The sequence below is a fragment of the Cynocephalus volans genome, chromosome X, assembly GCF_027409185.1.
Source record: "Cynocephalus volans isolate mCynVol1 chromosome X, mCynVol1.pri, whole genome shotgun sequence".
Taxonomy (NCBI): domain Eukaryota; kingdom Metazoa; phylum Chordata; class Mammalia; order Dermoptera; family Cynocephalidae; genus Cynocephalus; species Cynocephalus volans.
Window position 1 is genome coordinate 19,511,143 of NC_084478.1, and position 24,987 is coordinate 19,536,129.

At 38.4% G+C, this 24,987-nt stretch overlaps 1 protein-coding gene and 1 pseudogene across 2 annotated transcripts in view; both read right to left on the reverse strand.

Moving 5' to 3' along the window:
• ACE2 (angiotensin converting enzyme 2) overlaps window positions 1–5,849 on the reverse strand; it is a 42,267-nt gene extending 36,418 nt beyond the window's left edge. For both annotated transcript variants that reach the window (XM_063083007.1, XM_063083006.1), the window contains exon 1: window positions 5,664–5,849. In XM_063083007.1, coding sequence (XP_062939077.1) covers window positions 5,664–5,849 — 186 coding nt within the window. The remainder of the gene's footprint in view (window positions 1–5,663) is intronic.
• LOC134367744 (large ribosomal subunit protein eL39-like) lies at window positions 1,219–1,374 on the reverse strand (annotated as a pseudogene).
• Window positions 5,850–24,987: the final 19,138 nt, after the last annotated feature.

Below are 24,987 nucleotides of genomic sequence, written 5' to 3' on the forward strand. Positions count from 1 at the left end.
AAATTGACATTCTTTCCCTGGGTACAGAATAGCAGTTCAGAATTACCCTGCCCTGAATTCACTGTGACTCCAGCCGTGAAGACAGAGGAATAAGTTCAGGAATCAGGCATGCCCAAGGACCCTAGGCTCCCTGGCAGCAGGGCACTGAAGAAGCCCTAGAGACCCCACCCAAAGAGTAATTGTGGGCCTCCTGCTCTCTCTTCACAGCTTCTGACAACTCACCAAGAAATACTTATGAAGTGTTCATGGAGACATTCCGGGCTACAACAGGTCAGTCTTCAAAACCCATTTCAGCTGTGTGGACAGGAGTTTGGGGCAGCTGTAATAGTCACTGTCAAATTCTGGAACAGTGAACCAGGATGCCTCTGCTATCAATGGGATCTTTTTGCTCTCTCCAGGTATAAAAATGGTCCAGAGACCTCCTATGTTGCCAGAGATCTCCCAATTTTGCTATTAAAAATCAAGTATGCTCTTTCTGAAATTGCTTTTAGAAGGCTCCAATTTCTTCCTAAGGCATTGGGTTTACCTTTGTGCAAGTTAGGTTCAGAATTGAGTTGCACTAACAAATAAGAAAGATTCTTATTATCTTTCTGTATGCTTAAAATCTTACTCTTATTTATTCTATTTTACCTCCACAGTTAGTTTAATGATTTGACTTTCCTGCTGTTTACTAATGTTCTTATTAATATAATAGATTTGCTAATTTCTCATACCTGTACCTTCGGGGAAGATTTTTAAAGGATCATGTTTCAAAAAGCAAAAATAAACTTACAAAGAAGGGACAATGGAATAAAAAAAAGCAATATCATTTTACTGAGAAGATAATTACAGTTTAACTGGCAAATATTCAATCTCAAACATGAGAACTGTATTTGCTATAAAGCAAGGAGGAGCAACGAATTGTGTATCATATGACAAGTGTTTGGTAATTAACTTTCACTGAATTTCTGAACCATTTGGAAAACTTTCGTTTTTCAAACAAAGAGTTTCACATATGTCAAGGCTGCTCCTGATGTTGCTAAATAAAACAAAAGGGTTTCACATATTAATTACTGAACCAACCTGGTAGTGCAGAAGCATGGAAACAAGTAGAGAAATCATTTTCCCAGTAAAATGTGACCGACTGTCCAGATAGTGGTGACATTTTCAGCTTGATATGTTGAGGTGATGGTGACCTTGATACAGTGTAAACCTATGTGTCATCTCATGTGCAGTTCCTTATAGAACCAGCTTGGTTCTTCTCCAATGTCGCCTCTTGGAGTTGTACCTAATTTTATTACCAGTTTTAATCCAAATCCACTGGGGAATGGGACAATCTTGCTTTTGTTTCTCAGCCAGGAATCACTTGATCCCAAAAGTCTTATGAGAAGACATGGCAAGGAATGGAGTTAATTGCACACACCATGATGGTGGAAAAAGGGAGAGAGCTTTGGAGACCTGTTTTGAATCAAGGTCTTTTCCTTATCTCTATCTGATGGACCCCTCTGCACTCCTAGGTAGGCAGCTTTTATGACACTATGCTGATCAAGTTTGAGGCCCTCTATTGTTCTAAGGTATATTCTCACACTTGACCTAAGGATTGCCATACTAGGTCAGATCCATAGGTTGACAAGCCCAATATTCTGAGAGTTACACCAAGGGACAATATGGGAATGGCAGATTGTCCACAATAATGTCACCCTGATAGGATATGAACATACATGTGCCATACAGCCCAAATTTCCCTTCCTGTATCAGTTGTCTATTATTACAACAGTACTACATAACAAACAACCAAAAACCTCAATAACATAAGTGTTTATTGTTTATGTGCCTAGAATCACTAGGGGTTGGCAAGACGATCTACTACTGATCTTGGCTGGATTTGCTTACAACTCTGGGGCTTGGCTTCTGTTGGGGCAACTCTTCCATGTGTCTTTCATTTTTAATTGGCTATCCCAGGCAGATTCTCATGGCAAAGGCAAAGATACAAATGACAACCCCATTTTCAAGTCCATCCAAGTCTCTGCTTTCATCAAGTCTGCTAACACCTCATTGGTCAAAGTAAGTCACATGGTGAAGGACACAGTCACATAACCTTCAGTAAGATTGTACTGCAAAGTGACATGACCCTAGGCATTATTATAGGGAAGGGTGAAGAACTGGGTCTATCAATACAATTGACCATACTTCCTTACTCACGGTGGATCTACACCTTATACATTTGCTTAAATTCTTCAAAGATCTATTTATAATTTTCATTATTTCACATTTTTTACATTAAAGAATGGCCCAGTTTTAAGTCTTAACAGTTTTATCACCTGTGGTATAAATAGCACTTCCTTCTAATTATTTTAAATTTATCTCTTTTGAGCTCTCAGAGGCACCACCATTCTATTATGAAGAGATTTGGCCAATACAGCTGTGAATACTCTATCCTTTCTTGTTCCATCTCAGACTTTTTTTGTTTTTTTGAGTCAGGCTTTGTGCTGCTCCCTGTTTTTCTGATCCCCTTAAATCATTCTGATTGCCCTTCTTGGAGGGACAGTCTTCCTTTCCAACATTCTTCCTTTAAGCATGATCAGCAGCATTGTGTTTTTAAAGGCATAGGATAATGTTCTCTCTTTTATTTGCAGAACGTTCCGGATGATGCCAGCCATTGTGGCTATGGGAACTAATTGATTAAAGTCTTCGGGGGACAATCTTGAATAACTCCTAGGTCCTTTTCCTGAGTCAAAAGTGACTTCTCATTGCTCATCGGCTCCCAGGAACAGCCAACATACATACATCCTGGATTTTCTAGACCAGTTCCAATTTATGTCATTTTACTACATATCACAATTTTTGGTGGCAAAATTATGCTTTGGTTATAGTTTGGATCAGTTTTTCCAAATATTTGTCTATGTATTAATGATCTGCCAAAAACTTGATTCATGGCATATTATAAATATTTGCTTTTTTGAAGAACTTTTCAGAATTTGTAAAACTTTTTTGAGGTAATAAGCATATCACAAAACCAAGATTAGAAATACTAAATGGCCTTAAAATATTAATAGTAATTTCAAATATTTTACTTATCTTCAGTTAAAAGTGTGTTATTGCTCAGCAAATATTAAACACAGGGGATCACAGAGCAAGTTATTTTCTCTGTCCAAGAAGTTCATTTATAGTTAACCTCAAAGAAAATAAACTAGATCAACAGATAGTCTCATTAAAATAAATCCACACTGCTTTTAATTTAGTGAGTCAGCGCATGTCTTAGAATGGATGCTGATCTGTGATAAAACACAGGGTAAAGTCAGTAGTATGTAAATTTATGGGAACAAATTCTCCCCTTTGTGCAGGAAAGGTTTGCTGTCAAGATACACAGACAGAGGTTGATATTTCTCAGTTCCTGACCCTGAGTTCTCTGCTGCCTGCAGGCCAAGAAGCAGGGAAAGAAAAGAACATAATGGCTGCTTCTGGGAACTGTGTTGCCCCCAAGTTCGTATTCCTCCCAGCAGCTGTTCTATGAATTTCCAAAGAGCTTCAGAAATGGAGATTCCCATTTCCCCCAGCTCTGACTTTGTCAGGTAAATCTTTATTTTAGAACTGTCCACTTGAGATATCAGCAAGATTGTTGAGCTTTCCAGAATGCAAAGCCCCTGAATAATAATCTTGTTGTTGCCAACACTGATGTAGAGAAGGCAGACACAGTATCACTCTCAAGATCACACACATATTCTCTGACTTCAGCAATCTCATATAGTATATACTATATTGCTACTATTATGGTCATAATCTTCATTTTACAAGTGAGGAAACTGAGACTCAAGGAAGTTAAGAAACTTGCTCAAGACCTTCAGCTTGTAAGAGTCAGAGCTAGGATCTGATCCCAGGCTGTCCAGCCCCAGAGTCCACACTTACTCTATCAGAAAGTTATACTTGATCGCACTCCACTTGTAGCAGCCTGCTCATCTCGGTCCCTCTTGTAGCCTGTCCCAGCCCATTGCTTCAGAGGATCTCAACGCAAGCAATCAGAGAATAGTAGGAGGCATCACTTCCCTCCACACTCATTGCCTCCTTTCCCAGGTAAACCCATACAGGTTCACACACCACCCCTGCTTGAAGAAGGAGGTTCCAGGCCCCTTGCTTGCTTTTTGTATTTAAATATTCTCACTTTTTTTTTTAAAGGGCCCATACTTTCCTCCAGCTTAGCGATACTTAGTGATCTATGCTCTTTAATTTCTGGTCTTTGCTCTAATCAATAGGTACTATTCAAAAGTGATAGCACTTTAATGATCCAGAGATGGTTTCAGCAAACATCACTACATCTCATTTCCTAATGTGCCTTCTCATCATCTGGGATCTCAACAGAACTGTGATATGTCTTTACAAAAATCCTAACTCCCTCTCACAGTAATAATAACGATGTCTTACAGCGACCCTATGAGGCAGACATGAGTGTCATCTTCTTTTTCACAGGTGAACTAAGGCACAGAGCAGCTAGTTAACTAGCTCAAGTTCTCCCAGCTAAAAAGTGGTGGAGCCCAGATTTGGACATAGGCAGTCTGGCCCCAGAGATCTTAGGCATGACATTAGTATATCTTCATGAACACCCAAGAGCCATCCAGCTGAGAATAAAAACAAATACACAGTACACTGCAGTCACCTCCAACAGCAATCAAAAAAAAAAATTGAGAAGAAGCAACAATGAAGAGCTAGAGATGAAGAGAAGTAAGACAAAAATGTGAGACAAGAAAAAACATCTCTTGTAACAACATTAGGCTGTCAAAATCTCCTGGGTTTCCTTGAGCTTTAGAAAAATAGAAAAAAAAATCTCTTGGTGGATTTCAAATGAGGCAGTAGGTCTCAGATTTGATCTCTTCAGTGAATGGCAGTGATTTAATTTAAACATGCAACCCACTAATTGTTTGAAAAAACAAACTTCCAATCTACATTTTTTAAGGAAAGTATTGCTGAACAAGTGCCACAAAAATGTTTTCTTAAGTAATGGTGTTCAATTTTCCAGCACTTAAGTGTGTAAGGATGCTGCTTTGGGATCTGTGAGAGAAGAAATTGCTAAGTGCTTGCACTTGTCAAACAAAGCATCTTGCTTTCCCAGAGCATTTTGACATTGGTCAGAACTGGTTTAATTACAGTTTTTCTTGAAGGGCTCTGGCTGGATTCTGTGACCCTTAGAAATCCCTCAGAGCTCTGTGACAATGAGGGGAAGAATTTACAAGTTCAGCCTCACCTTACTTACCCATGGTTAGCTTAATTGCTAGATAGTTCTTTCACTAAGCCTCCAGTTGCATTTTTCAGTTAATGTATCATTTGTAGAGAGTCTTTAGATATTTCTGTTGACATTATAGGCTAAAGGAAATTATTAACACAATAACATGCATTTCTATGAAATGCTTTGAACGCCCAACTATAATGAGAATTATGGTGGTAACTTTATAAAACATATTCACTTGTTTTCAAGAATCTGAACTGAGACCCGTGAATTATTTTTAACTGTTTCCCAAATGAGCCCCAAGGTCAATTAAGTTTAGTCGTCTGGGAGTCCAAAATCAGAGATATGGAGGCAAACATCCAACCTCACAGCTCAGAGCATTTCTTTGATTACCCTTTTCAGTTTTAGGAGAGTAATCTAATCCTTAAGAAGAAACAAATACTTCTACATAGCCATGAAAACTCACCATCTTTTGGACATTCTCTTCGGTAATATTGGTGTTATAATCCCAAGAAGCAAGAGAGCTTTCATAAAACAGGTCTTCAGCTTCATGGTTAAACTTGTCCAGAAATGTCTTGGCCAGTTCCTCAACGGTAAATTGAGCAGCAGTTACAGAAATAAGGCTGAGAAGGAGCCAGAAGCAGCCTGACATCTTTCCCTGTGCGCCAAGATCCCATCCACTGAACAACTTTCCCTAGAGGAAAACCTCCTCATGACTTTTTCTCTCTCATCAGCCTTTGAACTTGGGTTGGGCACTGAGCAGAGAAGACCAAAAAAAAAAAAAAAAAAAAAAAAAAAAGAAGAAGAAGAAAAATAAGGAGGAGGAAAGGAAAAAAACAGTAAACAATCTGCTGAACCAATATAAAGAGAGGACACATATACATACAGATTTTAGAGTGACTTTTTAACTAAACGAAATAAACAAATGTTATTCATTAATTCTAGAGAACCTTAGATCTCCTAGCAATTTATGGCCAAATCAAAACTTGTACATTTGGTTAATATGTTCCTAAAAAGCTGTTAAAGATAAAAGGAAGGTGTTATAATTTTACAGTGACCAAGAGGCCCAGAATTAGGGATCATGGGGGTAATGTTGGCATTTATGTTTCTCAGACAATTCCATTAAGAGTCAGTTATCCCTCCTTTATTTTTATTTCAAGCTCATATTCACAGAAACTCTCTACATGGGTAACATTTTCCCTTCCAAATAAATCACTTTGCCCCTGTCTTTATGGGATTTTTTTTTTTTAATCAATTTTAACTTCCATGGCCATTTAAAAAATTATGACTACTCTCTCCTCCACCGATTAACTCTCCTGATCGGGCTTTGGAAAACTTAAAAAGGCTCATTTTCTATTTCTCATATGACCATATTAAACCCTGGTTCTATGACTGACTTCATTGTATACCTACTTCCCTTCTACTTACCTGTTCAAAACTCAGTCAAGTTCACAAGAAAGTAAGAATGCCTCTGCATGTTTGAAATCCAAAGAGTGTCCATGTAAAGTTCTGGTCATCCATAGCCATGGTATCATGACAACTTGGAATTCAAGAGATTTTATTGGTTATCCTGTCAAATCTCAGGACGTGGCTCAGTGTTGTCATTCCCAGAGTGTAGGCCTGAGTATCAGACAGAAAAGAGAGGGGCCACTTTAAATGGCCTGGCTCTTGATTGGGCCTGCTTGACTATGATTATGAAACCTTCACATGGAGAAAACATTTCTCCAACCAGAAAAACAAGTCTTCCAGGTTCAGGGGAAATGGCAATGACTAAGCCTTAAAAAAAAATTCCACTACCTACTTCTCCTTCCAAAGTTGTGAGTATTATTGTAGAAGAGGAAAAAAACAATTATAAGTAACTGTTCAAAGTGCTTTGTGTTGTAATATCTCACTTAAGGATCACAACAAACGTACAGGCAAGTATTTTTATAGCCATTTTATGGATTATGAAACTGAGCTTAACTATATTGCCAGACCTCATTCAGGTAATAAGTGGTAGAGCCAGGACACAGATCAATGCAAAGTGTAGGCCCTTAACTAAGTTGTAGTCAGCAGTCTCAGGCAGTAATGGAGGCATAAATAAGAGGCAGAGGGACTTGTGCCTTCAGTGAACACGTTGGATTGATTTCACCACATCAAAAAGAGGCAGACTCTTACTACCCTTAATGTGAATCAAAATGCACTATCCTTTGAAGAAATAAAGCAGTGAAATGTAAATAAGAATAATAATAATGATAAAGCATGTCAAAAGAGTGAGTTGGGGGAAATCAGTGCAGAAGTTTCAGTAAGGTTCCTCCCACATCTAGAAAGCTGAGATTCACTCACTTCTCACATGCATTAGGGGAGAAAACAGGCAAGAAAAAGGGGAGCATCACGTGAGCCCCTGAACAAAGAGTTAGAATGTTACTTTCATTAAAGGTGAAACAAACCTCTACTCAGGTAACTTCCTGAATGAAGCACTTGCGTTTAGAAAGAAAAATGGGAGTAGTCCAAATTCAAGTCACTTAGGCAGAAAATAAGATTCACAGGATCAAATTAAAATGGAGGAAGCAAGTTATAAAATCTGAAAGCTAAAATAGATGGCCAAGGAGCCTGAGATAATAGTGAGGCAGGAAAATGATGGAAGTCAAGAAACTTTGAGAAGCAAGGGAAGGGGGAAAATTGTCTACAGTGATTCTGTAGGAAAACTAGAATAAAGAGCCAGAAAAAATTAGGAGACTGGGATGCAGGAAAGCGGTTCTAATTTTCAAAAGTGTCAGGGGTGAGTGTGGATTTCATAAATGACAGAGGGAAGAGTTTGACCTTGACACCTGATAAAATGATAAAATATCACTTCTAGAATGTGGTTTGCACTTGAAAAAATATAGCTCTGATGCACTAGGTATTCACTAGGAACAAGTCAAACGCTGCCTGCCTTATTCCCTCTCTGACAAAAGAATACAATAGTAAAAAAAAAAAAAAAAAAAAATCAAAGACACGGTGTGTCTTCCATTCAACAAGGGATTTAACAAAATGTGAAGTGATATGACTAGATCCAAATATCCCGCAAAACAATCAGAAAGCACAGAATTAGGAAGTCTTCTGATCAACAACAGTTCGTGTCTAAAACAAAAAAGAATCTTGATTCAACCATTATTATTAAGTACCTACTGTATCCAGACTCTACTCTAGATGCACTAATGAAGCAGGCAGGAAAAATTCCTGTGAGTATTGTGTTCTATGAGGTGAGGGCAGAGGAAAGAAACAAATAGTTGGTGATAAATACTATGACTTCTAATAAGGAGAGAATGGAGGATAAAGAATTATGGGGTGGGGAAAGAGATCTCCTATAAGGAGGGTCTCTCTGAGAAGGTGACATTTGAGCAGAGACCTGAAAGAAGGGATGACAGCTATGTGGATACCTGGAGGAAGACTTTTCAGGACAGAGGGAGCAGCAAGTGCAAAGGGAGAAGGCAGGTCTCAAGAACATCCAAGGCTTTGTGGCTAAAGCCCAGTTGCACAGGGGAAAGTGGCAGGAGGTGAAGTCAAGGAGGAAGCTGGGGCCACACCAGGAGGGCTGTAGAGACAATCGGAGGACTCTGGTTTGACTCGGAGCAATGAGCAAAGGCACTGGAAGGATTCAAGCTGAGAAGTGACCTGGCAAAAGTTTTAACAGGATCACTCTGGCTGCTGCTTAGAGAGCAGACACTAATAGGTTAAGGGTGGAAGCAGGGAGACCAGTTAGTGAGCTACTGTAGCAGCTCAATCAAGCTGGTTGAATAAAAGCTTAATATCAACCGTAAATCCAACCTGGATGCCCAACAAAAGGTAAATCCATCTCAGATTATTTTCGGCTTTGTTAACAGAAGTATTAGATACAAAATAATCTAGAGGATCATGTTCATTTCTGAGGACCACAATTTTAGAGACACAGAGAGTATCCAGACAAAAATAAATATGACAGTAGATAGGTCTAAAATATGAGGTTGAAGAACAGCTCAGACATGGAAGAGAAGATTTAGTGTACACAGCTCCCCTCCATCACAGTACTGTCATTTAGAAGATTTGGGTAGCATAACAGTTTTACTCTGCCACTTGTTAGCCATGTGACATTAGGCAGGCAATATCCTCCCTGCTCCTAGTTTCCTTCTTTTAAAGCTGATGATAGTATCATAAGTACCTCATGAGGATGTGATGAGTATTATATGAATGAAAATACACAGAACAATGCTGGTGGTCTAGTAATAAAAGCCAATCAAAATGAAGAAGCAGTATTATAAATGGGGAACTTCCATCCCTCCACAGAATGTGTAAGCGAACCATCTGCAAGGTCATCTTTCAAGGACACTGCAGCAGAGATTGGCTGGGAGTCTCACTCAAAGGTCCATTTGGACTGGAAAGATCCTGCATTGTAGAAGTTTGCTACCCTGTGCTGAAACAGTAGAATGGAGGAGCTCACCAGTGGAAGGAGTAGGGTCATTTGTGAAAGAAAAAGGGAGCCTGCATGAGCTGGCCATGGAGAACTTCTCAGGTGCTTTGGTCACCCGATTATGGTCAGGTCCTCGTATAAAACCTCCTACATGCAATAAGGAGAAAACTTGAGTCCATCACTGCTATCTCGAGGGAGAAAGGGAAAGCCATAAATGTAAATGACTGCCCCCCAATACTTACAGATGTTGTGTTTGTTGATTGCACATACTTTGCATCAGGCTTTGTACATAAACTCTTCACAACAACGATTACAGACAGGAATTGTGAGATCCATTTTGTAACTAAGGAAACCAAGCTTCCAGCATTCTCATGACTGGAAAATATTCCCACAACTGATAGCGGGGCTGGATTTTGTCCTCAAGCTATTTAAGAGACCTCTTCTTTCCACAGAGTCATGGGTTCACTCATCTGCTAACTTCATGCAGATTTAGTAAATCCTCATCAATCTGTCATATTCTTGAGAAGAAGCAGGCCCACATAAGCAAAACTAAAATGTACTGCTTTGATTATACCAGTTTTACATTGTTAAATCATTTTAAGCAGAAATTTTTCTAAAATGTATTCCATCCTTATCAAGATGTTGCCTAGACATTATTTTATGTGTGTGCGTGCACGCCCGTGTGTGTGTTTTCAGATAACTCAGTGTTATCTTGAATATTATTTACTGGCTAGGCTAAAATGTGGCAATGTCTTTAGGGCTTTACATTACATGGATCCAAACAACTTTATTGCTATTAATTCTGCTGTCTCTGCACATTCTGAATTTGCTTTCATTTGTTGGACCATCAACTTCTGATAGCCCTGCCCACCACGATTCCCCTCCCTTTCTGATCTGCTGTCTGTTAAAACCTAAATGGAAACTAGATAACCATGGAGTTCAATCAGAAGGCTCCCTCATCATAAGCTCAAACCTAGGGGTGGGTCTTCACTCTGCTAAAGCAAAGTGCATAGACTTTGAGATCCATATTTCCCTTATTGCTCAACTTTTTATGCATACCCAGCTGAGTCACAAATGGTGAGGATGCCAAATAGCTACAGTGTAAACCTCCTCCAGTTCCTCAGGTCGAGAAGGTAACTTTGGTAATGAAAAGAAAGGGTGTTTCGTGCAATTTCTTATCTTAATATCGATTAATGCTTCTGACAGGAACAAGAGAAGGTATCAGGAATACAAAGCATAAAGAAATTTAAAACTTTACATGACCAAGAATTATTTGCACTTAGTACAATTGATTTTGACCACGTGTTTATCACACAAAGTGGATTTATAAGTGCTTTACACAAAAGAGATAACAAGTTGGCTTTTCCACCTAAGGGAGAAGCTAAATCTCTTTCCTGTTTACATTTTTAGTTGGATAGTCCTTTTTTTCCTACAGATAGAGCAAAGATAATCTTCATTAACCAAATTGACAAATATTTTAACAGAGTTCAAATTTGTGAGGATAAACTGTGGATTCCATGGAGGTTGTACTGATTGTTACTAAACTGAATTTATGATAATACAGTGCTTGCCAAAGTAACCCTAATTTATTTCCACACCTAGACTATACAAAATATCAGATAGCACTAGCATAAGGGAGATACTAGTATAAATTTGCATCTAGGGCCTTAGAAGCAAAACTTGAGCCTTTTTCCTAAATGAAATGGGATCCATAGAGTTTGAACAAAAGAGTAACATGATCTCGCTTATATTTTAAGAATCATTCTGGCTGCTGTATGGAGAAGAGACTACATATGCAGCAAGACTACAGGCAGAGAAATCAGTGAAGAGGCCATTTCAACAATCCTGGTAAGATATGACACTGATTTGGTGGTAGCAGCAGAGTTGGTAAAATATGGTGGAATTTGGAATACATTTTGAAAGTAAAGCTAACAGGATTTTCTGGTGAATTTGATACAGGCTATGAAAGAAAGAGATTCAAGGATCACTCCAGGGTTTTTTGGATTGAAAAACTAGAACAAGGTTGACATCAATTTAGATGGGGAAGGTTGCTGGTAATATAGGTTTGCAGGGAAGACTAAAAGTTCAGTTGAGTTTGATATCTGTTAAAAACCCAATTGAAGATGTTGAGAAGGCAATTGGATATACAAATCTGAAGTTTGGCGGAGAGGTCATGTATTAGTCCATTTCTGTTACTTGTAACAAAGTATCTGGAACTGGGTAACATTTTAAAAAATGAAATTTATATTGCTTACAGTTTTGGAAGCTGGGAAGTCCAAAGTCCAGGGAACAAATCTGGTGAAGATCTTGGTGATGGCGACAGTGACCCAGGGGTCTCACATGGCAGAAAATGGCAGAGCAGAGAGAGAGACTAACCTCTCATGTGCTCTTCATGCGCTCTCCTTTTTAAGCCCTCAGAAGCACATCCATGACCATTTTTAATCCATTCGTTAGGCATGGTCCTCAGAATCTAATCATCTCTTCAAAGCCCCACCTTTCAATTACCATAATAGGATTTCCCACCTTCTTAACAGTCACAGTGGGGACAACTTTCTAACACATAAAGCTTGGGGGACACAATTCAATCAATCCACAGCAGGTTAGAAATGGAGATATAAATTTGAGAATTGTCAGCTAGAGATGGTTCGTCAAATATGTCTTTTCAGCTAAGATCAAAAGGAAAAGATCCTACTACTTCAGGATCCCAGTGTGCTGAAAAATTTCATTTAGTCCAGACCTCAGGAGGGAAATGGAATAGATAAATAAGGGAGGAAGTTACTTGAAACAACCCTGCCTAGATAAGTCATATGTGGATTGAACAGAAAGAATATATAAGAGAGTTTCGAGAATGTGGCCAGAGAATTACACGTCTTCACCGGTTTGTGGCAAAGAAAGGTCTCTTGAGCACAGGGTCGTTGAGTTGAAGCAAGATGCAGGTTCAGGGAAGACAGCTGATATGAGAGAAAGTCAAGTAGCTTAGACACAATCCAGGTCAAGGCTGCAACATTGGTGGGCATTCAAAGCATAAAAGACTCATTTTGGAGCCAGCTCCTGCCTCTCACCTAGTATCTGAGGTGATTCTAGTACCAGACTTGTTAACTCTTCCAGTTGGATCAGAAAACATGACTCTTATACTCAATCCATAGACTGAGATAGAGGCCACTCAACCATCAGTAGTTAAAAGGTATGGCACCTCTGAGAACTCCTGGTCATAATTATCTCTGGAACTGGAAAGGGCATGCTAATTTCAGAATAAATTAGCTAACATGAGTTATAGAGAAATAAGGTTACTCTATGAATCACCAAAGATTTGTATGTCATGTATTTGATTCATAACTGATGAATGAGTGGCCAATTCAAAGTAGATTATATAATATAATATATTAATATGGTGAGAACTCAGAAATAACATCAAGATAATCAACTATGTTATAGTTTAGTACATCAAAAAAAATAGTATTTCTAAAGTCCTGAGAGAGAAAAATGGTTATTGCAAAGACAGAATGGCATGGCAGAGTATATGATAATGACTCTATTATAATGTACAGAATTCCCTTTTCCATTTGTGCCCCTCTCTGACACACAATGTCCAAAATAAGAGCTTATTAACATTAATTGTGCTGGAAAGATTGTAAGCTTCAAGGCTGGGGATGTCTTCTTTCTTAGAAACATCAGATCTCTGGAAAGCTAGAAAAACCAGGGTGAGGCTCAGAAGAACACAGCTTGTTAGTCTGATATATAGAACCAGAGAAGGGGGCTTAATCGGGGCTTTGAAGTTTTCTTCTAGGTCATCCTGTAAAACTGATACCCTGCACAAGGATGCTAATGTTTATTTGATTGCAGGGCTCCTTTGTCCTCTCTCTCTCCAGCACCTAAGCAAGTAGGAGATCTGAGGGAAAATTTGAGAGGTTGTAGTGGATTGAATTATGTCCCCCCAAAACTCACTGTAACTTGAATTGTGTCCCCCAAGTTTTATGTATTAGAAACTTAGCCCCCACTGTGACTGTTAGGAGGGTGGGAAATCCTATTATGGTAATTGTAAGGTGGAGCCTTGAAGAGGTGATTGGATTATAGGACCATGCTGCAGTGAATGGATTAAAAATGGTGGTCAGAGGCGTGGTTCTGAGAGCTTTAAAAGAAGAGGAGGGTCTACTCTCTCTGCTTCTACCATCTTGTAATGTGAGGCCCCTGGATCACTGTCACCGCCACCAGATGGACTTTGGACTTCCCGGTCTCAGAAACTGTAAGCAATAAATTTCATTTACTTTATAAATCACCCAGTTCCATGTACTTTGTTATAAGCAACAAAAACATACTAATATAGAGGTTATAGAACCACCTCATTTCCCAAAATCACAAAGATGGGGAATAGATAAATCACTTTGTAAATCCTCATGTACCTAATATCTGAGCTTCAAGGAGGATCAGTCTGAAAGTCAAAAGGGTAAAGGCTTTAATCTCATGTCTGCATAAATACATGCACTTGGACAAGAATTTTTCTGAGGCCTCAGAATCTATTGTATTTTATATCAAAATCTCTTGGCTTTTGATGATGCAGGATATGTGATGTCAACATGAATATGTAAAAACTAGAAGTTAAGTTGGGTAAGAGCCTTACTATTACTTCATTCTTTGCCACAAAAGACACTTCTAAGATTTGCCAACCTGTCTTTAATCTCATTAGAAATCTACTTTGGCTGAGATATGTGTTTAGTGCCTAGAAATTACACAACATAAATTCAAGGGCAGTGTTGCATCATTTCTGAGGACAGTCAGAATGTGGTAGGTCTTAATATTAATTTGGATTTCATCCAGAAGGTAATCAGGGTCCTATTGCCTTGGAATTTGAATAATGCCGTCGTACTACAAGATGATATTTTTGCATCTCAGTGATTCCCAATGTTTCAACATTGGTTGAAAAGCAAAGAAGAACTCAGTGACCTCTACAAAGATGAAGTCATTAAGCAATTGTGAAGATTAAAAACTTGAGAACACACTTGGAGGAAATTTCATAGTGAATATCCTTCTCTGCTCAGCCTTTTCACTGGATTTGGTAGTTGGTATTGTCCAAAGCTTTTCTGACTCTCCTAGATCAAACTGGAATCTCCCTAAAATTAGCTGAGGAAAAAGAACAAGTTACAGCTCACTGGGCAGCTTGATTATTCTGGAGAGCTGATTCAGAATCCTATCTGGATTTATTTGGTCAAGAAGTCTCTAGGTCCAAGTTCCATACAAATTCAATATGAACCTGAAATTTATTCCTGGAAGATCTATGATGTTTAGGAGCATGGGGAACTCTGAAGACACTTTTGGTAGTTTGGGTTTATGCCTAAAATTAACATTCTCCTTGGAAAACTGGAGAAACACTGGAGGAGGGCAAAATTCTCCATCTATTACTCAGTTGGCATTTCAACCCTGGGACTCTTCTAAAAAGAAAGATACTGGTAATAATAAACAAACAAACAAACAAAACAAACAGACAAACAAAAAACAAGTAAACAAACCAGAGGTGATAAGGCTGAGAAACAGGCAAAGCATTAGGTCAGGTCCCAAGTCACTCATCATAGAGCATTAGGCATTGGACGTCCAGCACCCTGGAGAGCTCCACTGGGATCACAGAACCTCCAACAGGTATGGAGAAGTTGTGGACAAACTGCCAACTAGAATAGTGGTAATGGGGTGTGGGTGGGGGTAATGACAGAATCGATAAAGAATTACTTAGCTTTTGTTTAACAAAGAGGCGAGGAAGGAAGGAAGGGAAGGAGAGGAGGAGGGGGATTGGAAGGGGAGGGGAAGAAAAAGTGGGGGAGAGACAAAATTTTAGCACATTAACTAGAGAGCCCAGGCCTGTCTTTATACATTTTAAATAATGGCTAACATTTATATGCCAGGTACTGTGCAAAGCATTTTACAAGCATTATCTTCTTGAATCTTCACAGTCACCCTCTGAGTAAAGAACTATTATAATTTCCATTTAATAGGAGTATAAAGGAAGACTTAAAGAGGTTAACTAAACAACGCAAGTCTAATTGACAAGTGGAGGTGCCCAGATGTTAGCCCATGTATTTATCAGATGCTCAACTAATTAGGGGAAAAGCTTTGTAAATATTTTCTGTGAAGTGTCTGGCTGCAAAACTGTTTCTTCACTCTTCCCTGTATGCACACCCTTTATAATGTGACTTTGCAGTCTCTCCTATCAAGAGGTGTAGTCTACTTTCCCTCTTCTTGAGTCTGCTTTAACCAATAGAACGTGGCAGAAGTGACGATGTGTCAGTTGAGTCTATTTTGTTCTCTTTGAAGCATGTCTATATCAGTGACATAAAGCAGTGGTTCTCAATCAGGGCAATTTTGCCTCACAGGAGTTTTGTCACAACGGGGGAAAGGGTGCTAATACATGTTGTAGAAGAAGCCCAGGAATACTACTGAATATTGTACAATGCACGTGACAGCACTCCACAGCTGAGAATTCTTTCATCCCAAATGTCAAGTGCCAACGCTGAGGAACTCTGAGCTAGATAGTGCTATGAAAATATCGATCTCAAGAACTGACATGTATGAGCTGCTGCAGGAAGCACCCCAGGCTCTCCCAAGCCAGGGCAGTAGGGGACCAAGGGCCTTGGCCATGCCCCCCTGACACCTGCAGCCAGCCCAGCAATGACCATTGACCACCAAGCTGCAGCAAGAAGGGCCCTGGGTTCCCAAGATGGGGTGGTGGCCACACACCCCTGACATCTGCACTGAGCCCAGCAATGACCAAGCCACCACTGGAAGCTGCCTGGTCTCCCCTGTGGGAATGAGGGGGGTGCCACAAGCATCAATCCCACCCCTCCTCCTTCCTCCTTCTTCCATCTCATTTCCTTTCCCTTTCCCCTCACCCCCTCCCCCCAAATGCTCCACAACAACTTCATAGAATGTAAAAATTAATAATATAATCATATAAAATAATAATATAAATAAAATATTTTGTAAAAAAATAATATAATATAAAAAATAATATAAATTTTATTATATAAAAATAATATAAAATAATAATACAAATAATATTTATAATAATATAAATAATAATGCAATAAAATAATAATATAAATATTTATAATATAAATAATATAAGTATTAATAACAAACATATATATTAATAATACAAATAATATAAATATTATTATAAATAATAATAAATAAATAAATAAATAAAAAGAACTAATGTGTGTGCATGATTCCACCTCCCTACATCTCAATCAAGGCCAAGCAGAATAGTAAATCACCTATTCCCAGAAGGAAACTGCCAAGGCTCTCCAACACAAAGTCTAGTTATGTTTAGATGTGTATGTGTGTGTATATGCCATGGTTTCCATAACAAGTAGGAGAAAGCAGGAAAAATTAAAACATAAAATACTAGACCAGATAATTAGCCCTGACTAGAACAACACAGCAGGGAGAACTAACTTTTAAAATGTTTATTACGTGAAGGGCACCAAGGGACCTTACCTCGCTGGGTGCTCATGGCCACCTTTGTGGAGGTTGTTATTTCTCTTTTTTTTTTTTTTTTTTTTTTAAATTTTATTTTGTCGATATACATTGTGGCTGATTATTGCTCCCCATCACCAAAACCTCCCTCCCTTCTCCCTCCCCGCCTCCCCCCAACAATGTCCTTTCTGTTTGCTTGTTGTATCAACTTCAAATAATTGTGGTTGTTATATCTTCTTCCCCCCCCCCCGGTTTGTGTGTGTGTGTGTGTGTGTGAATTTATATATTAATTTTTAGCTCCCTCCAATAAGTGAGAACATGTGGTATTTCTCTTTCTGTGCCTGACTTGTTTCACTTAATATAATTCTCTCAAGGTCCATCCATGTTGTTGCAAATGGCAGTATTTCATTCGTTTTTATAGCTGAGTAGTATTCCATTGTGTAGATGTACCACATTTTCCGTATCCACTCATCTGATGATGGGCATTTGGGCTGGTATTTCTCAAATGCTCAAAAGGTTACTAACTAGCTCTGTGTCACCCAATAAGAGAACTGGGATTTAACCTGTCAGTGTGTTTTCCATTGCAACCCCCGCCTCTTTCTGTGGGATGCGGTATAAAGGTTCAGAAGAACCAGTGAGACTGTCAAAGAAAATAATTTTGATTTTTTTAGATAGATGAAAATGACAGAGTACTTGGGACTTGAAATTTGTTGACGTCAATACATAGGTGATATTGCCCAGGCATCTCTGTTTCTCTCGAGAAAAGAACAGGAGGAAATGGACTGAAAGGACCCAGTGAAAGCTCATGTTTAGTCCCAAGGGAGAATCACTTGGCAGTTGTAAACACCGATGCAGACTACTGAAGGGTGTTGTGTAATGTCCATCTCTGGAGGGTTCCATTGGCTGGATCCTCGGCCAGGCAGGGAGGGTTTGAGTGTGGCCTGACTGAGGGGGAGAAGATGGATGACTGGGGCTCCAGACGAAGCTGCTCTGGGAATGAGCCCAGCTGTGGCCTCATCTCCACTCCCCTCTACTGCTTCCTTCCCACTCCCTCTGTAAGGACGTCAGATTAATAGGCAGCTTAGCATCTTCTCCATTCCACCTCTAACAGGCTGACCCAGTGGGTCCTCTCTCCCTTCACTCCCAACCCTCCCAGGACCCCATCTCTCCTGGCCCTTTATTATGTCGGTTTTGAATGGCTACCTCAAGGTGATCGATATATGGGTGCTCATTATACTATTCCTCTAACTTTTCTTTATGTATGACAATTTTTATAATAAAGAATAGTGAAGGGCTTACAGTGGTTGAGAGCAGAGTATGTGGCGCCTCGTCACCATGTGGAGACTTTGGCTTTATCCTGGGAGAGACGGGTAGGCATGGAGAGGTTTAAGTAAGGGAATGCTATGGCCTGGTTTTCTGTTTTAACAGGACATGTCAGAGTTTTCTTCCTCTATTTAAACCTGGCTCAATACCAGGAGGATGAGGAGAGTTGCTGTTGTGGATGCAGTTTTGCCAGAGCCTCTGAAATTACTCACAAGAAAAGCATAAACAGCAAATGACCTAAATCAAGTTGTAGCACAGGAAAATCATCATGTCAAAGAGATACTTGCACTCCCATGTTTATTGCAGCTCTAGTTACAGTAGCCAAGAGTTGGAACCAACCTAAGTGTCCATCGACAGATGACTGAATAAGGAAAATGTGGTATATGTACTCAGTAAAATACGACTCTGCTGTAAAAAAAAAAAGAATGAAATTCTGCCATTCGCATGAACATGGATGAGCTTAGAAAAAATTATGTTAGGCAAAATAAGCCAGGCAGAGGAAGAGAAATACCACATGTCCTCACCCTAAAAGAGAGAAAGAAAGGAAGGAAGGGAGGAAAGAAGAAGGAAGGAAGCAAGGAAAGGTCACAATAATACACTGAACTTTCAAAAAGAGAACAAAACTGTGGTTATTAGAGGTGGGAAAGTGAGGGATGGGTGAGAAACTAGTTAAGGGTCACAAAGATTGATTACACTTTGTAAACATGAGTATACTAATTATCTTGATTTGATCTCATATTGTACACATGTATTGATTTTTGATTCTGTACCCCACAAATATATTTAATCAATTCTGTTTCAATAAAAAACTGTCAAAAATAAATGAATAAATAAAATTCTGAATAAAAAATAAATTAATTAAATATATTTTCTTTCACTCTTCAAAGAGCATGTTAGATCTCCTGGAATTGTCCCAAATGAAAGCCAAAAGGCTTATCACTTGAATGAATTGTTCCACTGCTGGCTTATGGCCCTGTCCTCTCAAGAACCTTTTAGTCCTTGCTTGTAGGAGCCCCAAGCAATTAAAAAATAGGACAGGTGACTCATCCCCACATACCTGGCAGATATGCCAGTGGCGCCAGTCCTCAATGTACGAGAGGCTAAGGGTCATTATAGTATTTGACCAGATGCACAGAATTTTGCCATATTGACAGCTAATTTAACAAGACAGCTTGTCCATCTGTCAGATAAAATTTTCAAACTGAACTGATTGGGAAGCCAGTTGATTTGATAAATGTCAACTGGTTCAACTATAGTCATAGATTCAAAAAAAAAAGTAACCATTTTAAAACATGATCATTATTACTCGATCAGGTAGAAGTTAATGCTGGGATAATTAGCTTTTCAATCTCTCTCTCTCTCTCTCACCATGTTCCCCCACCCTACCATCACCACTGAGGTACTTTCTTTGCAGCTATACATGCAGAGTTTTATTTTAAAGTGTTTTGTTTAACTTCTTTGTGTTGAAAATTCAAACAAATACTTTATCTATGTTCCCTCCTATTATCTCCCTGCCAGATCTATGTGTGGTTCTGTCTTTCCAGATGGGCAGATTATCTTACTTCTGAGATTCAGCCATCATAGATATGGAAATATATTCTATAGTAAAATATTTCCCTTAAATAAGCACTTTTACTCCTTTTTGTGGCTTCTAGTTGAGTAGTTTTAATATCAATTTTAATAAAGAAAAATTTCATTTGCAAAGTACATTCTCATTACTAATTTGGCTGTTTTTCATTATTTCATTCTATTCTCACAATAACTGTTTGGGCATATGGAGCAAGTATTAATTCCTTTTTGAAGGTAGCCTATGTCCAGTGGGGACAAGTTCTTTAACTGGACTGTCTCCCCTCCACTTTGATGAAATCCTGCTTGCCTGGGGCCACCTGATTAGTAAATGATAGTGTTAGGAATAGAATTCAGGCAGTACAGGTGAATCTACTCCCAGTGGGACCTGAGGTGGCATCCTCTCGTCAAATGCTGGAATATTTCAATACTATGATGGTCTCTTTAGGTACAATAAATAAAGACCATTAAGTATAATAAATGAAGACCGTAAAGAGCATTATATCTGTTCAGCTCAGGTGTCACTACAAAATAGTTTTGAGAGGTTTCTGGATTTTGGAGTTGCAGATAAAGGATTGTGGATATGTATTCCCCTGGCCCTGGTGCTCTCTGCCACCATGTGAAGCAACCAATTGTTTAATATGCAGTGACTACTTGCACACTTTTTCTCTTACTCCAGAGCTTCTCTGGAGAACATCCAAGCTACTGCTGGTCAGGAGAGAGAACCATCAGCCCCAAGTGTTTTTTTCCATCGCCTTCCTTGTGCACATGATGCAACTCTCTTCTTTCTTTCACTATTGTGAACTCAACTACACTTGGCACAATATCACTCAAATAATTTTTCACCTCTTTCTCTTTTAACTTCTTCTCTGACATCTTTAGAAACGGTCAGAGAAAGAGAGGAGGATTAAAAGGATAAGGCCATATCACAGAAGCCAAGAAAGGAGAATGTGTCAAAGAGGGTGACAGGATGCCCTACACTGTAAAATACTTCAGAGAGATTCAGGAGGGTGAGGACCAAGAAGCTGTGTCCTTGACAACCAGAAATTCATAGTGACCGTTGAGGGAGCAGTTTCCTCAGGGTGTGGGAATGCAAGCCAGAAAGCAAAGAGTTCAGGAGCAAGTGGATGGTGGTGAAGCCGACAGGAAATACGAGTATAGACCTTTTTTTAAAACTAAACAGGGTAGTATCTTTTAAAAGCCTTCAGAATGCCTGTAAGTTCCCTTTACTAGTTTCATGTACTTTCTTAGTCTCCCATCAAAATCTGCTTTTCCTCAAGCACTGACAACCAAATTACAATCAAAGCTGTTTCTTATTAAATTGTGTTCTTTTTGTTTGCTTTCATTAAATTGCTGGCATTATAACAGTTTGTCTTCTAATATTTTACATCATAAAGGTACTATATTTCAGCTACACTGTAGGTCAATACGTTATTGCGAGCTGGCCCAAAGTCTGTTGACATATTTATATGAGGAGTAGCTTTTCTAAATTTCAAAGAATTGACTAGCAAACTAACAGATTGAACCACATAAAATTGCTATTTATGTAGGTCAAAAATGGTTGTATAGCAGGCTGGCTGGTTAGCTAGTTGGTTAGAGCATGGTGCTGATAACACCCAAAGTTCAGGGTTTGATCCCTATACTGGTCAGATGCCAAAAAAAAAAAAAAAAAAAAATATATATATATATATATATATATATATATATATATATATATATGTAGTATAGCTGGATTTTATATGGTTCTACCTCATAAGTTTTCAAATGCAACTTTGATATAAACTGAATATTGCCGAATACTTCATTATTTATTAAATATGGTGGGCTATGAGCCAATAGCTTAGGATAACAAATGAAGTCCAGAAGACTTCAAGAGCGATTAAGACATGAGTCTTAATCGAACTTTTGCTAAATTTACAAATGAGGGCCACCTGTTCACAGTAGCAAGGCACCTGACAATGGCACTTTCCAGATTTGCTTGCCCACGGTGGCTACTGCTCACCTTTGCTCTATGTCACACCCAAGAGATCTTGTTCTACCCTTTTCAATGGTCTTCAGTGTGATCTAGCCCTGTTCTTCTGGGAACCTACTTCCAGATCGGGCCACAAGGCATCAGACACTTAGGAAAAAAAAGTAGGTTCACCTTCTCTGGGTCTGATTAGACGTCTCCATCCAACACCTCACAGCTGTATTTAGTGTTATATATTCACTAATTTTCAAAAAATATAAACAACATCAAGGGGTAATTATGAAAAAATTACATCTAGGGACACAATTGTCATTTCTTTACTGGCCAAACTCCCCTAATGCCCAGGACCACCATAGAGACTTACACCAACTACTCACACCCCACTACTACCTCTACTGTGTTATAATAATTAAGAGGAGATTAATGTCATGTATTATAAATTGGCTCTTATTCTGTGCCCATAACTGATATAAAATTCATTTTCAAACAATCTATGAAAATAAAGAGCAGAAGAATAACTCAGTAAATAACAATTATAAATTATTCATTCATTCATTCAAGCCAAAATTTCCTTAAGAATGGTCTTCTTAGTTATAAACTTAATGTCATCATAAATAATGAATTGGTGCCTTGTAGGACATTCTTTCTCTGAATCTAGCATATCCTGAATAAAGTGTTGGCCATTCAATAGATTCTTAAGGAAGGGAGAAGGGAAGAAAAGTGCAAAGGAAAAAAAACATCTATGCATTTGCTTATGTGATCAAAGTTAAACATACATGTGTATTTTTTTATGAAGGAAAACAAAATAAAAATGGGAAACAAAATATTATGTTAAGGGGCCCCATGAATTTGAAATAAAGACCGGTAATTTAGACTCTTGTGTTTCTTTTTACTCCTTTTAGTTCTTAACCTGTGTTTTCTCCTATTCCTTGTTCCTTATCCAGGAATGATGATAAATGTGCATATTTCATGTGGTAATATTTATACCTGGAATCTGATCATTGTCATTCTAAATGCAGTTAACTCACTCATTCTTTTAAATTATGATGTTTCGTATTGCTTAGTTCTTGTGGAAAACATGAACGATGAAACTACGCTGAAAAAACGAAAGTTATCTGCATTTACATTTCTTCTGTGAAAAAAGTCCATATTACCATCCCAGCTAATTTTTCCTGTGCTGACTTGATTTTCAGACACTTCCATCTTTCCAGTTTTACCAAGCAGTTTTTGACAAGGACATGGAGACTGGAATGACAGCTATATTTCCACTTGTTTTACATTTTGTTTCCAGTACATATCACCTTGCAATGTGTTTTCTCGTGGCACATTACACAATTGTTAAATTAAGACTGAGAGATGCAGTGGATGATTGACTGTTCTCTAATTATCCAGAGTGACTGTCAAAGGCAGTAGGAGGATATATAAGCTCTATTTTGCTATTGTATTGACTGTCAAGGTTACAGCACATCTCTGCTAGCATAGAATACTTCCCCAACAAGGATTTCTTAGTGAAGCAGACCTTTCCCAGTGGAATAAATCCCCTCCCCACCAGCATAAACAGTGAAGAAAAGGATCTAGTGATCAAAACAGGTTCAGCCCGTGCCTTCAAAATAAGAAACATATTTAAGATCAGTGTTTCTCAACTTTTTGTCATTATTGAGACTTTTTAATAGACTTTTAATAGACTTTCCTAATAGCTCCCCCATGATATTTTAATACCTTAGGTATACTGTTTATCTGTTTATGTACTGTTATTCTAGGAGGGCTATAAACCATTGGGCTTTCCCATTGTGGCCACCTACTGAATCAAGCCAGCAAAGAGAGTCTCTAGAACAAGTCTGCTAACAAGACAGACTCATATATAATATAAAGTAATTGCAAGAGTGTGACCTCTCATCACCTTTGCTGTATTCCATTCATTAGAAGCAAGGCACAGGCCCCCATACTCACTCAAGGGGACTGGATTACAAGAATGCATGAACATCAGGACATGGGAATAATAGTGGGGACACTATAGAGTCTGTCTGCCACAGCTTCCTTTTTCACTTCTTACAGGTGTATCTCCTGAGAGCACTCCCCAATAAACCTTCTACATGCGATTACTCATCTTAGAGTCTGGATCCAAGGAGCATCACTGGATGCAGAGAACCGAGGTAGAGACTGTTGCTATAGCCCTAACTATGGGTGATAGCAGTGTGAGATTGAGCAGTAAATTTTACTTCCACTAATAAATGTATAATCATTATTAGAATTTAGAATGATGTGTGGCCTATCCAGAAATAAAATCAATTCTTAAAACTATAAGATGTCCTCGAATAAGGATACACACAACAAAAATAATTCATTTCTAGGGCTGTATAGCAGATTAAACATAACTAATACAATTAGACTTACTATGTTCCACAGTGTGAAAATAAATCTCAGACCACAATCAGTCGCACAATCAAAAAGAGAAGATTAGCATTTTATTAAATTAGCATAGATTGGATTTTCACAAATTGAGGAGTCAACGAATAGAACTGCACTACTAGAGACTGATATTCAGAAAATATATAATCAACTGTTGGTATAACAGGATAAAATCAACACTCCCATTTTCATCCATCCCATTTACAATAATTACTTTTTACTTTTGCTTATTTAGTCATATACAAAGTGATATAAACGATATTCAAAAAATCTCTACTTCAAATTATTTCTACACCACATATTCTCCATTGGAAAAATTATTTTTCATTAGGTCTTCAAAGTGTGAAAAATTATAAGTCTAACCCTATTCCTGGAAATGCTTAAATCAATAATTACAAACATCACATGACTGCACTTACACATTGTGTTGTCAGAAAAATATTTTAGAATATTTTGAGTAGTCAACAGGTTATGATTTCAATGTTCTTCATGGGTATAACTGATAGCCTTTCACTTTCAAGCACATTCAAAATTCCTTACAAAAGATGAATGGTGAAACAAAATATATAATCTTCCCTCGATATTTTGGGATGCTCAGCAGCTGCACAGAAACAAGTGTTGAGTTTCTTGGAGAAGTAGAACAGCAGCCCT